Source organism: Heliangelus exortis, chromosome 14 (assembly GCF_036169615.1).
Source record: "Heliangelus exortis chromosome 14, bHelExo1.hap1, whole genome shotgun sequence".
NCBI lineage: Eukaryota > Metazoa > Chordata > Aves > Apodiformes > Trochilidae > Heliangelus > Heliangelus exortis.
Window position 1 is genome coordinate 15,163,466 of NC_092435.1, and position 14,753 is coordinate 15,178,218.

General features: G+C 39.0%; 1 protein-coding gene across 1 annotated transcript in view; it reads right to left on the minus strand.

The window, feature by feature from the left end:
- Positions 1–14,753, minus strand: part of COL4A6 (collagen type IV alpha 6 chain) — a 114,598-nt gene that overhangs the window by 65,166 nt on the left and 34,679 nt on the right. Inside the window, exon 3 of the mRNA XM_071757484.1 lies at positions 7,841–7,924. Within this exon, the coding sequence (XP_071613585.1) occupies positions 7,841–7,924 (84 nt within the window). The remainder of the gene's footprint in view (positions 1–7,840; positions 7,925–14,753) is intronic.

Sequence of the window (14,753 nt, forward strand, 5' to 3'; positions counted from 1 at the left end):
ATGAGGCATTAAAAAGAACTTAATCTAGGGAAAAATACTAAAATACAGTGTAGATAGCAATGAATGCTATAGAATGCAATGGCAGAATTTCAAGGCAGGGCATAAATTACCACCTCTTGTCTGTCAACAGCTTGGAGAGGAAAGACAAAGTCTTGTGCCCTTTCTCAATTGTAAAAGGGCATTTCTGATCTCTCTTGAACTGGGACATCACTTCAGGAATCAGCAGATAAAATCCTACAGCTTTTGCTAAGCAAAAGCCCAACTAGACATTCATGTGTTCCAAAGACTCACATTAACATTCACTTTTCCTGTCCTGAGCAGGACACTGGAGAGTTTCTCTTCCTACAGGACTTCTTAGTTGTCTTTTTGACTGCAAGGTGAAGGGGCTGCCAGAAAACATTTTAAAGAACATTTACAACTCTTCACCTACTGTAAAAGGAAAAAAAAAAAAAAAAAATAAAAGAGAAACTAAGGGCTGATGTTAGTCCTGCTCTAAGGAGTTATATGGCAAGTAAAACACAGATTCAAACACTTTTCTATACTCAAGAAAGACTTCACAATTTTTATAAAGAAAAAAATCTGGGTACGGGGATGTTTTTACTCTCCAGTATTTAGGAAACAGGAGGGGTTACTAGGAAACTGCTGTTGAACTCTGGTTTGTCCATACGGATCAAATCTGCAGCACAACTTCTCATTTGTAGTCTTGGAGAAAGTGCCACAGATACAAAGCTAAAGCAGAAGGCCAGTCGTGGCAAGGCTCCAAAGAGGGAGGGAGAAGGCTAGTCTGGATCTGCCTTCCCATCTGTCTACATACGTAAAATTAAATCAGTGGGAGTGATGGCATTGGCTTCAAGGGGAACAGCACTTTACCCACCCAGATTACCAATGGTACCCTGGCAGCTTGTATAAACATGAAATTATAAAGTATCTATTCCCAAGGCAACGTGCCTGCACTCTCATCTCCCAAAGCCAGCATGAGAACAGGGAGAGAGTCACAGTTTGCTATGTCTTCAAATGAGAGGGATGTTTTCCAGCACATGGCAGAGCAATCTGACTCTACCACCTGACTTTCAGTCATCACCTCAGCTAAAATCCACACCAGTACCACCTCCCTTTTGAGAAGATCAATTTGAGACTAGAAAGGAGAAATTGAAGATATCCACTTGATATAGTGAGGCTACACAACTTCTTCTCAAGCTAAACCAACTCAAAGCATTGTACAAATTGCAGCAAAGAGCTTTTTAAATGCCCCATTTGCTCCAAAAACACTGGGAAGACTTAAAAATCCTGGTCTGCAACTCACATGGAGCACAGTTACGTGAACAGTGACAGATACTTCTTTGCTGGGCTTTTCCAAGCCATCTGGAAGTGCTCTATGGAGAGCAGTCAGACCCCTGTTCTGCTTGATTTCAAAAGTAAACACAGGTCCCCACTGCAATTACAAAATCTGCTGCCCTTGCAGGCAGATTTAGAAACAGTTTCAGGTCAGAGAGTCCCCTCAGCCCCCCTGGTGATACAGCAGTGCCACAGATTCTGATTAGTTTTGAAAGCTGTGGATAATTTCTTTATGTGATACTTTTCCTAGAATATATTTAACCTCATGTAGTGCACCCAGCCTTTTGGCCAAACTGCAAAGGAAATCACAGAAACATGATTTGCTACCTGAGACTCCTTGGTGACCCTGCTTAAATAGAGTTGTTCACCATTACTGAATTCTGTGCCCTGTCAGATGGGTGCCTGTCCCCCCAAGAAGTCTTCACAAATGAGAGAAGATGAGAGATGATGTAAGACTGTACATATGAACAGGTTTGGTCTTGATACCCATTGCATAAAGGATATTTTTTTAATGTAATGAGCTCTGGTTTATTTATGTTGTTGTAGTCAGTATATGGTGTGGTTCTCATTAAAGGGTTAGGCTCAGTGTATTTAGGTTGGGTCAGGAGGACATGTACAGTAATTGCTTAACGCTGCATTTGGCAATGTTTGTTTTAGTATTAAAAAAAAAAATATCTTGGCAGTTGTTAAAAAAAGCAGCTGGCACGTAAGTTGTTTGACTTAACTATTACCTCATTTTCTCTCAAAATATAGCCAAAGCTTTTTAATGACAGAGAACAGATGGTCAAGATTTTTCAACATTATAGATAATCCTCTTCCCAAATCAAATTATGGCATCTTATTAGTTTAAACAGAGTAGGATTTGAACAAGAATTAGCCATTTACATATATGCCATGACTAGTATTTGCTAAGAGTAAAAGTACTCCAATACTGTCAAAACTTTTAACACATAAAAATCATCTAAATCAAAGTACAGCATCTTGCATTCACATTTGGAGGAGAAGGCTGTGACTGGCAGTGCTCAGAAGCTTGGCACACCCAATTACACTGCAGCCCATCCACCCCAGAGTTCAGCCTGAGAGACTGCACAGTGAACTGGAACAGAAAGAATGAGGGAAGGAAGGAAGCTGGACAGGCTGATGAAGTGTCTTACATGAGGCAGATGTGTGAAAGTCCAGGATTTTTCATCTTCAAATACAAACAAAAATAAAATATAATAAAAATGAGATGAGACATAGAAAAGCAGGTCAGGACAGTAGTTTATAAGTAGGATTTCTAGACACCAACCAGAAAAGAGACTGTAGCTTCTTCTGCTGTAGCCAGGAGTGACATGAATTGTTGATATGCAGACAGGGAGGAAATGGAGTTAGAGACACTGTAGAGAATGTCAGAAATTGTTTATGACCTGGTGGAAAGTGACAAGTCAAGGGTAGTATCTAAGAGAGCTGAGTGACTGAATAGATGCTGGTAAAAGGAGGGAAAGAGGGACTTAGTTAAAAACAGAAGATTGTCTTCTGACACTGTTGCATCTAAGGTGACAGTGAGACATTTGTAAGGTCATGTGTACAGGTCCAGGGTGACACAGGGCTGATGGCAGAGGGAGAGGAAAGGCAAACAACTCACTATTGTTGAGCCAGTGAATGAGTAAAAAGGAAAACAGAAGAGAGGAACTGTGAGAGACAAAGGAGAGGAAACTACTGAGCTCTCATGTCTACCAGATTCAAGTCCCTGAGGTTCAGATGCATGACATAAAAAAGTATTTTCAGGCACCACAGAACAGTGGTTGGACTGGAGGTCATCGACAATGCAAGTGGAAAGAAAAAACTGTGGAAACAATAGGAGGTGGAATAAAAAAATATGGTAAGACATATGTAGTCCAGCCCAAAATGTGGGTCCTTTTGCAACAGGAAAAAATAATGAGCTGTACTTATTCAAAGAGGAAAGGTCCTGGAGAAAAACCTTTGGGTGTAGGTAACAAGGAGAGAGAGCCATGAAGCATGGCTTCACAGATTGTTTTAAACTGAAAGATGAAGAACTCACCCTAGCATTAAGCAACATTTCCTTCCCACCTGAATTATTTAACCTCCTTCTTCATGCTCACACAAACTAGAGAACTGATTCCATGTCCCTGTATGTGAATTTAGGGTATTTGATGCTGTGTCAATCTTGTTTGACCAAGATGAAGGAGTCTGAACCAACAGCTTAACAGAATTTTGTCTCCAGCAAGTATCTTTGTGTAAAACATTTCTGCAAAAAAATTAATTTTGCTAGGCTGACACTTCCATAGAAATTGTGTTTCATCAGGAAATCTCTAAACCTTTCCAATTAGTGCTTAACCTGCCAAAGCAGCATTCAGCAAACACTGTTTTAAAAATACAAATAATTATGACAATTTCAGAGCAGAGAAATGTCATCTTCAACTAATTATCACAAGAGAGACACTTTGTACACCCAGTATTAAGTTGAGGGGTTTAGTTCCAGACATAAGTTAAACTAAGATCTCTTGCCAAGGCAGCATTACTTTATGCTAAATAACAATTAGATTAATTACCCAAAGTTCTGAGCTCAGGTTGTGCTGCTCAGGGTGTGGATGCTGGGGATCTGTCTATCTTCCCTACCTTGTTTAATCTGCAGTAATTCTATCAAAAACTCTTTGATTGCCCACTGATAATTTACATTACACTTCCTATCATCACTGGCTGGGCCAGGAGATGGGCTCCACAGCATACCTGATGCACACCAATGGTCCTCTCTGTGTAGATTTCTTTTTGAGACAGGAAAGAGATTCTATAATACCATTAATACTTTTCTTACTGATCATATTGTAATGATTTAAAGAAGACATGATGTGTAAGAAATATGTATATTATTTGACATAATCACATACCACAGGAGAAAATGAACTGGCAGCACCAAGTTCTCCCAATTTACAGCAATTCTAAGCTGTCAAAGCCACCTGGGACACAGTCTCTGTTGAGTAGTTTGTGGAGTCTTGGAAACAATTTCTACATTTCTTTTTTCCTTCCAATTATTTTTTTGGCTGGAGGAGGTGAAGACAGGACTTAGCATGAAAAAATGAAAGATTAGTATCAGCTGGAAAGCTCCAGCACATGTTGAGCAAAGTTTAAAACAAATTCTAATAGCGTTATAAATTCCAAGATAAGTAAGGAGGCATCAGGAGAAGGTACATATGCAACAAGGACTGTGTCTGCTAGTTTATCTTTGTGAGTGTTTGAAAGCAAGATGACAGTCTATAAAAACAAAAAAGCCAACACTATCATAAACAAATGCAAAATGAACTGCAGAGATGAAATGGTGCAGGCCATCTACTATTCAGTGCTTCTTAAATCTCTGTAAATAGGGAAAATGCCCTCCTGGTTACTGCTGGCTTTATCTGCCACACATTTCTTAGCAAGACAGCCATCAGTACAGCAGGAAATTTCCAAAGGGTGGTATCCCTGCTCAAACTGTGGATCAAACAGGGAGAAAGGGAAGTGAAAAGCAATTGTTTAAACACAATTTCCTCTGACTGTCCCCAAAATGTTGTAGCTGTTGATCACTCCCCTTTACTGGCACCATACCTATTGGAAATCCAGCCTTTCACTGGATAGAGATTAGAATCAGAATTTACATTTACTGCCTCACATTATAATTCACTGCCACTGGTTTTTTCCACCTTCCCTCTTGTGTTTCACAGTTAATTACAAAGTGGGCTTTCATCAGTTGTAGTTCTGAGAGAGACTTGTGTGCAGAAGTGGATCCAATAAGTGTAAATTTTTGGTCAGACTGCATCCCTTCCCAAAAAGATCCCCCACACCAGGGTCCCTCCACATGCACAGCAGACTTACTTTGAAAATATCCCTGTTCTGGTGAGAACTGGTTTCTCATCTTCCCAGATGAACAGGAGCAGAGACACAGTTTCAGAATTCCCACACAAGACCTAGAAAATCCAGCTGTAGGGAGGGACTCTCATTCTCTCTGTGATGCTACCTGCTATTTTCTTTGCACGGCGTTATGTTTGATTTCATGTTAAATTCAGTGTAAGTTCTAACAATGTTTAGAAATATGCAAAATTCCTGGATTTATAACTGGCCAAAATGAGTTTGGTGGGCTTCTGCTATCACATTTGCTCTTAGATTGTCATAGGTAAGATTAACTAGATATCTTCTTGGGCATCTAAGTATTAAGAGCCTCAGACTTTTCACAGAGATCTAACTCACTTTATAGAGGTTACATGTTTTTTAATAATTTTTTTAAATCCTACATGTCTACAAGAACATGGGGCTATGGGGGTTCTACATGCCTACATCCTAAGAAGTACCTTTCACTAATCAGCAGGCAGTGGGTCTTAGACACTTTTGACATTTTTATTGCCCAAATAATTTTTTTAATAGAACCTGTTCAGAAACAACTTCATCACAGCTTGATCTGTTCAGAAGTGCACCCAGGGAGGAGGACATTTAAGGACACTGCCTGTATTAGTTTCATTGAGCTGTCAGCTTATTATAATTTTCCTTGTGCTTTTTAGTTCTCTCTTTCTTTTAAAAAGAAAGCTTAGCTTTATTCTGATCTGGTTAATTGTGCAAAATTGATGGATGAAACATTTTTAAAACAAAATATAGGTTCAGGGCATTGGCATCTCTCATTTGCCTGTTCTGAACTTCAAGGTTTTTCAGCCATGGAGGAAAAGCTAGGCAGGAAGCCAAGGAATTTGCCTCAGGCTGTACAGTCTTCTCCAAGAAACAAGCTGTGCTGTAGGATATGTAATCACACCATCCCCTTTCCCAGTTCAGGCAGTCACCCCCTTATCCTCTGGCATGGCAGGACTCCAGACTGCAGATGTCCAAGAAGGTGTCAGTAGGGCTCAGCATGGCTTGATGGAAGCAGTGGTGTAAAAGGGACAGATTACCACTTCCAGCAGACAGGTTACTCCAGACAGGTCTCAATAGGATGGAACACGTGTTTTTAAGGACTGCAAATGCCTACTGATACAGGTCACACAAGAAACAGGCTAAAAGCCAAATGAGTTCTCAGGTCAGTAATGAAAACAGCCTAAAATCTTTGTGACATCTTAACAAAAGAGATGCCAAGAGCTCAAACTGCAAGGTCAACAGAGTTGTGGCCAGTTCAAACAATCAAGTTGAACCCGGGGAATGTAAAGAGACAGAAGAATGATGCTCATTGCTATCTAAAGGTCAAAGCATTTACAGCATATTGTATTCCAGAACCAAACTAGGTCTGTCCCTTACCTAATCACAAAAGGTGTGGAGGAATTGGCTTTAGCTCATACTCTAGGTAATGTTGAGAACTTCCTAAGTTCTTCCACTTCCTTGTTTAGACATGTTTTCACCCTGCCACATGAGGATCTGAAAGAATTTTTATGCTTCCAGAGCAAACACATCATCAGTTACCAATTAAGAGTTCATGCTTAAGTCTGTCTGCACTTAGGGCAACACTTAAGCCCATAGTGATGATTATTTCTAAATAATAACATTTTCCTAAGTTCAGTCCTAGAAAGTGATGCTTTAAATTTACCCACACTGTGTCACTGAAATACACAGGGGAAAAAATCAGAACTGCTAGTGTTTAAATAAGGCTTCATTTCTTTTCTTTCCCTCAGAGGATGACTTTTCAATATGATCTTAGCAAGAATAACTGCTTTAGTAAAAAATACAACTGGTGTTTTCCCCCATCTTGTTATGCCCATCTAAATCAATCCTTCAAGTACCTACCATGCAGCTCTTTCCTCTTTTCATCTCCATAAGCAAAATCTGTGATTCATTTTGATATGAGAAAAATACTTTAAAGACCTTATAAGGCAATATTAAGTAGATGGTGTCTAAACAAAAATTAACATTGTAATTGAAGCCAGAATTAAGTCAGCAGCTCTACGTTCATTACCCTAAGAGAGGAAATGGACAGCTGCATTAAGAGAAGTTACATTTTCATGTGACCAGAAGAAATTTAAGATTTTTACAGAAAACTTGCTTAAACAATTGGTTACTTCAAATACAGACTTCAGACAGAGAGGGTTTAGCTAAACAAAAGACTTTCTCAACGGGAAATGCTTAAATTCATTCAGAGCCATTGTTCCTTTATAAATACCAAAGTCAAAAACACTTCCACAAACAAACAGAAGCTATTACAGTAAGAACTGGGCAAAATCTGTACTAGAAGCCCACACTACTTTGATTTTCCTTTTTAATTGTTGTAATCTACTTAAAAGCCATCTGACTTTTTTGAACTAGGGCTCAGATCATATAAAGAAATGAGATTCTATTGAAGACTCCTTGCAAAGCTGGCAATTTGTAAACCTCTAGAGCAGCTTTTGAAATCTTGGCCAAGGACATTTGAAATGCAGCTGGTCTTCATCATTTCTTTTGTTTCATGAAGTCATTAGCTTGGGAATGAAACATATTAACTTGGAGGTTTTATTATTTATTTTACACAAGATTGATAAGAGACACAAGGACTAGTTGTACTAGTGAAAAAAAAACAACTTACCCTGGCACCCTTCTCTGGAAAACATTTGCACCCAGCACTGCAGTCACGGCCCCCACAGGGCCCACTGTAAGACTTCTTTCCACCCTATTAAAAAAGAAAAGAAGAAAATTTAGTATTATCACTATTTGTCAGTTGAAGAGCATCTTTAATTAAAATACTTCATTTCAGAACTTCTCACCTCTGTTACATTTGGCTTGTGAATTTGTTGCAAAGTGGCAAAACAGATTTTTAGGTCTCCACAGGATCACCAAATAGGCAGAAAAAGCTGGTTTAGAAATTTAGGACAAGTGAATACACAAAAGCTGGTGCTACACTGCAAGGTGATGAGAGCTTTCTAGGGCTACCAAACTCCATCAAACTAGATGATGATGCTTTGAGATTCTCAGTACACTATGAAACCACAATCACAATCAATAGTTAGAATTTGTGCCTCAGTCTGCATCCAAAAGCTGCATCAATGAGAACTACCAAGACAAATTTAACCCTGTCATCCTTACACATTTTTAAGAGTAAGGAGTTGGATTCCCTGAGCCACAAGAACTCAGAAACTCCTGGATGAGAGAAAATGGCATTTTTAATGAAGAACAGGCATGCAAGGAAGACAGTAGGAAGCCACTGTGGATTTGGATTCATTCTGAAAACATATTCTGAATTTGCTGCACTACCATTAGCTATTTCAAGGATAATGACAATATTTATGGAAATCTGATGTCCTTACATCACCAATTTAATTCCCTGCTAATACAAATCGTGACAGTGCATGAAAGTCAGCTGTGTGAGTTTAGTGTAGAGTTTGCCCCACTCCTCCCACATTCAATGGGCTTGAAACACTGGGCTGCCAAAAGCCCTGCAACAATCCTGACAACACTCTACAGTCCTGGAAAAAGTTCAATTTACTACTGGAATTCAGTCACTCACTAAGAACACCACCCCATTCTTTGACAGTCTGTCCCTGTCAAGTGTGCTCAGGTACAGTCCTTAGGTTTTGGAACTCTGAATGGAATAAACTTCTCATATCAAGGTAACCAAACTAAGTACCCAAACAGGTTCAGACTGGAACTGAACATTTCCTTACTAGAAGCATTCACAGAAAATATTTTTAAAGCCTTTAAAATTTCCTGACATCTGTCAGTGAGGAACGTGAAAAATGAAAGGCAGTTCATGCAAATCTCTCCTGTACTTTTGAACTTCTTTGCATCAGCTTTCTCAAAAAATGTAACCAGTCTGACATCACTAAGTTTTCTGCTAAAGGTAAATAAAAAGCCCTCTATACGCTCTGACATTCACATTGTTTTGCTAAATTAAACACCTCTGGTTTTAAGGCAGTGTAGTATGAAGAGATACTAAAAATAAACCTTAAATAAAACCTCCCATACTTCCCAAGCCTGAAGGGAGCATTATCTCTTGCTGCAAAATAGTCGTAACAACCTTCAAGCAATTCTAAGAGCCACCAAAAACCAAGCAAACAGTACCAGCCTTTTTGATAGTTCTGTTCAGATGAAACCCCAATAAATAAAGAGTTGTCCAAAAGCTTGGTAAGACCCTCCAGTAGGATCTAACACACTACTTGAGAAGAACAGGGAAGGAGTGATACATCACAAGAGAGGCACTGAAACTGGAGATACACACAGGCAATGCTGACCCCAGGCAGCAGGAAATAAAAGTAATATAAATGCATTAAAAAAGAAAAAGAAAAAAAAAAAAGGAAAAAAAAAAGGAAAAAAAAAAGGAAAAAAAAAAGAAAAAGAAAAAAAAAAAAAAAAAAAAAAAAAAAAAAAAAAAGAAAAAGAATCAAATAAGAGAAGAAAAATAAACTGTACCTAGAGGTTATAAAACAGACTGTAGGAGCACCTCTAAACTGTCTGCTCACGGAGGAGTGATCAGCTGGAACCTGAGTCTGCAATGTACACTGCCAAAGGCTCAGTACAGAGAATTTGGTCCCTTTCTTAACTGACCCACTGCAGAGAGCTCATTTCTGACCACAAGAGCTTAGGGTTTGGTTCTAAGAAGAGTTATGAGTGAAGCACACCAAGACACACCTTTTGCCAGCATTGTATGCATATTTTGCATTGTGAACTGAAATTGTCCAGTGAAAATTTGGACTCATTGCTAACCAATGCATACCTCTATTTCTGACAACTTTACATTTGCACTCACAGCAGATAGCTCTATGATCTGGGGAATCAGCTGATGCTCCCCAGACATTTATTCAACCTTAAATTATTCAAAGATTTCAACTTCCAATTAAGTTTTTATCCAGATCATTATTTGTTCCAACAGCCACTTGCATGAGTCCTTGGGTCCTATGGTTCAGTCAATCCCACTTGCCTCCCACCAGTGAATAATGGCAAAGAAACTTTTCATGGCAGGTCTGGAATCCTTTAAGTCACTGCCTTGGAACAGTTGCTTTCTCAAAGCACTGAAGTTCACCTGGCTGGACATCCCCAGCTCTGCTCCTTCCCAGTGGCAGAGGACTAGACAAAAAGCAATGATTCTTTCCATCCCTGCTGCTCCCCACAGTGCTGTGGTTCACAAATATGGTCCTAGTCAAAATCCCACTGAAGTCTAAAGAAATTTTCCCATTGAATTTATTGGGAGCTGGATAAAAATCTGAGGTTTATTAAAAAGTGAAAATACGTCCCTATTTTGTGCAAAATGGCATTCCTAATGGATTTCCAGGATCCTTTTCACAGGACTCATTTTGCTGACTTGTGAATGAAAGCATTTGGAAAGGAAGCAAACCAATGCCAGTTGTCTCTAAGCCAGGTGTTACATGTCCTAAGTATTTTATTCAGGGGAAGTAGCTGACATCAGACACTCCAGGGCTACTTAAAGAGCAAACAGCCCTGTGCATAATAGTTCTGAAGACAAGCCTAAGGGCTGCGTGTTAGATTCTAGTCCACAGTGCTTTCTTCTGAAAAGCTTTGACACATTTCTCCATTCAAATGTACAAATGCATAGGTCATGGGGATATTTGTAGATTGTAACCTGAACATGTAAGCCTGGGCCCTTCATCCTTGTTCTGTGTATGTATTCAGGATCCTTCCAACTCCTCTGAGAGATTTCACATTGACAAGGGTGGCTCCTCAGAAACAGTAAGAATTAAAGAAATTCTTTATAATCCTCATCGTAACAGAAAGGAACTGAAGGATTCTCATTTCACTGCCTAGAACTAGACCAAGGTTTTCAAAACAGAAAACATGAAATAGTAGCACTGTTAAAACATTCAACTCTGAGATTTAAACAACCATAACATAAACTAAATAAAACACACACAGATATTAAGTTATTTCAGGCTTACATACCAATCACTAGCAATTCAATGTAGGAAAAAAACCCCACTTTATTCAAGAAGGATTTACATCAGTAAAAAAATATTTTTAGAAGACATATAAAAACTAGAGTCAGTGTAAGAACAATTTTCCTCTGCTTCTGCTTCTCCCAATCAACCATTTATGCACAGGTAATTAATTCAGATCTTTCCATTGGCTTCAGCTTGTTCTGGTAAAGAACTGTTAGGTAAAGAAACCTAACAGCTGTGATGCTGTAAGAGCTGTCCCAGACATGTTCATTCCAGGTTCTCCAGAGCAACACACAGAACCACAGAATAGCTGCAAATGATTTTGAAATGCTTTCTACAAAGAAAATTGTACCTGCAGCACAGCCAGGAGTAAGCAAAATAAGACAGAACTTCAGGGGGAGACCTCCAGGAAGCACAGCTCAGAGAGATGAACTGGAACCCAATTCTGTCTCAAAATTTCTGCTCTGTATCAAAGGGTTGACTGCAGAAGACCTGAAATTCACTGCCTGAAGACAGTGATTTCTATCAGCCAGGAGGGTTAAGCCTACAAGCCAGCAGAGGAATGAAATGAGGGCACACTTTGGGAAAGGACAGCAGAAAGGTTAAGGAAATCTTTAATGTGAGGAAGTGAAAGTAATAGCAGCAGTAATGGGAAAATAAAGCTGAGACTGCTGGAAAAGAATGGATTCTAAGGAATTCCAGCATGCAAAACTGGAGGATGTAAAAGCACACCAAAAAAGAAGCATGTCTATGATAAAAGAGGAAAAATATGGCAAAAACAATGGTGATGTTAAAACGAAGACAGAAAGAATCACAGACTTGCATGAAGAAATATGTCAGGAGTGAAATTTTTTTTAACACTTATTTCCAGTAACTTCCCAACTCCAATTAAGGACTGCTCCAGTCCAGAGCAAAATCCTAACGAGAAATTTCATAATCAAGAGCTGGAAATGGAGCATAATGAACATTTTTCAAACAGTTCAGGATCCTATTATCTCCTGATGACTAACTGGCACATTACATTTACAGTACCAGATATTCAGACACCCTTGTAATATTTCACAGTGAAAAAACTAGTAATACATAATAGCTCTGTTTACTTCATGAGGTATGTAATGCTGCTGTGTTAACTTTAATCTTGTTAAGCCTTCATTACTTTTAGGAACTAAATTCGCTATAATATTTTCTTTGTCTATTATTTAGTTGCTGTATTACAGAATTTAGAGCCCAATTCTGAAGATAATTACCCACATGTTCAACTCTTCCCTCTGAAATCAGCAGATTCTACTTTGCTATGCATGTGTTAATAGTAGCTGACTTACTGACATGAAAAAACTTCAAGGTTAAAAATCCTTAAAAAAAAAAAAAAAAAAAAAAAAAAAAAGAGAGAGAGAGAGAGAAACCAGGAAACAGAGTAATTTATTCAGAAATGGCAGTGTGACCCAAAGATAACAGCTCCATCTCCTGATAGATTTCACTTTTGTTGTTAGGATTACACAAAGCTGTGGATAATTTTTCTCTGAATAGTCTGCCAGTTGATGAGCATGTAGTTAAAACCAGACAGTTTATTTACAGATAATATGGGCAAGGACACAACACAAAGCCACAAGCTTATCTTTTACTGCACAAAAGGTCTTTCAAATGGAGCTATTAAATGTGAATTTGTAGCTAAGATACTCATTCATTTTTGGGTTCATTGACTTCTGTGGTTAACCAATGTCCTCAAATATTTTCATTCATTTCATAGAGCTGGCAAACATCTTGACTGGGCACTGAGACTAAGTGATGGTTACTGATAGAGACCAACTCTCCTCCAGTTCAACTGACAAGGGAGGTTCAAAAGCTTGGAGGAAATCCTGTCCAGGAGAAACCAGTGACAAATTCCCAATGAAGCAAATGCCATCCCATACCCTCCCCCTGACTGCACTCGTGCCAGGAGTGCAGTTGCACTGAAAAACAGATTTAAGAAAACCCAGAATAAACATTACAGGTCAATTCTTCCACTTTATACTCATGACAAAAATTAACTGACATCTCTCAAACTACATAAGTGTTACCTGACTCTCATTTTTTGAGGAAGCATTTCTTATCTGCTGGGTGGAATTTGGAGATAGAGTTTGCAGACCTTTCATTCACTTAAGTGATTTTCAGTCATATAAATAACTTCATCAATTTCTGTGAAGGGAAATTTTCTCAGTAAAGGATTTCCAGAGGAGAAATTTGACTGTGACAACTGTGAAGGGTACTACTTTTTATATTTGGGGCATACAAATGGCCACAGACCTCTTACACACATGACTAAGCTAGAAAAGCAGAGAATGGGTGATTACCTGGTCTGAAAATATGTGTAATAAAATTCCAAATAGCTCCACGTGGTTTAGAAAATCAAAAGCTTTATTATCTCAGCAGCTGCACAGAAGGAACAGTTCCTCCCTCATGTCTGCCTGGCAGTGCTCAGACTTTAGGTATCCTACAGTTATTCCAGCAACCTCCCAAGTGGTCAGTGCACTGGACCAGCCACTTGAATACATAAAGATACAAATTTATTTAAGAGCTTTCGTTATTTTTGTTTCTTGTGCTTGCTGAAATGCACAACGTATTTCTTTACAGATTAAATTTATGAGGGCATGTTCTCCTCTACTAGAAGCCATGCTCTGGATGAGAGTGCTGAAGTGCCCAAGGAAAGAGATTTTCATTCCCTGCACCCTGTGGAGTGGGAGGAAGCTCTCTGCACTAACTTAATCTCCCAGACAGAGGGATAGCTATGAGAGCCATTATCCTGCAAATGTGGCAGTGCTAACCCCAGGGAAAAGCAGAATTATTGCACCCAGCTGGAGGGAAAAGTGCTTGCAGGGAATGAACAGCCAGAGGGAAAAGAAATTCATGGTCAGTTCGGGGTTTTAATGTAAAAAGAAATTATAGCATTTATGCATCCCAAAATGGGTTTGTGTGCATGGACACAGACAAAATGAAACTTAAAAAGAAGTGAATTTTAAGGCTCCTTTCTCATATTGCTGGAGCATGTAACATGAAAAAGCACTAAGGATATTGGCAAAGAACCTCCCTTCTTTACATTACTTTCAATCAAAGCTGGGTATAAGCCAAAGGGAGAAAAAAGAACGTTGCCCTGGTTCTGCAGCCCCACAGAGCTATAAAGCTGCAGAACTTAAAGCAGTTATTCCAAAATCAGAGATAACTGTAATACACACCTTTTAGCACAACTACTTACCAAGTTTGTACCTGCCCAACAGCTTTACAAGCCTCACACAACTCTACCACAACCCCCTGGCTAAATCCAACACACGTTGCCAGTTAGTGCAGATATTCAGTGTGCTGAAGTTGCTGAACAGAGTTAACATTTAGCACACTGAAAGCCATGTTACCAGAGAGATGGCTATTAGAAAAATTATCAGTGATGTGGTTGTAGGTGAGTTTTATGAGCAATATTTGTGCAGTGTACCTGTATGACATGTAACACCATCAACCAACCAAAGCCTTTATGAACACCACAGACAAATCAACTAAAAATTGGTCTTAAAACACCAAAATCGTTCACAATGGAAAATGTGCACTTTTTCACAAAATAACTTGCTTTTAGACAGCTTCTGACTT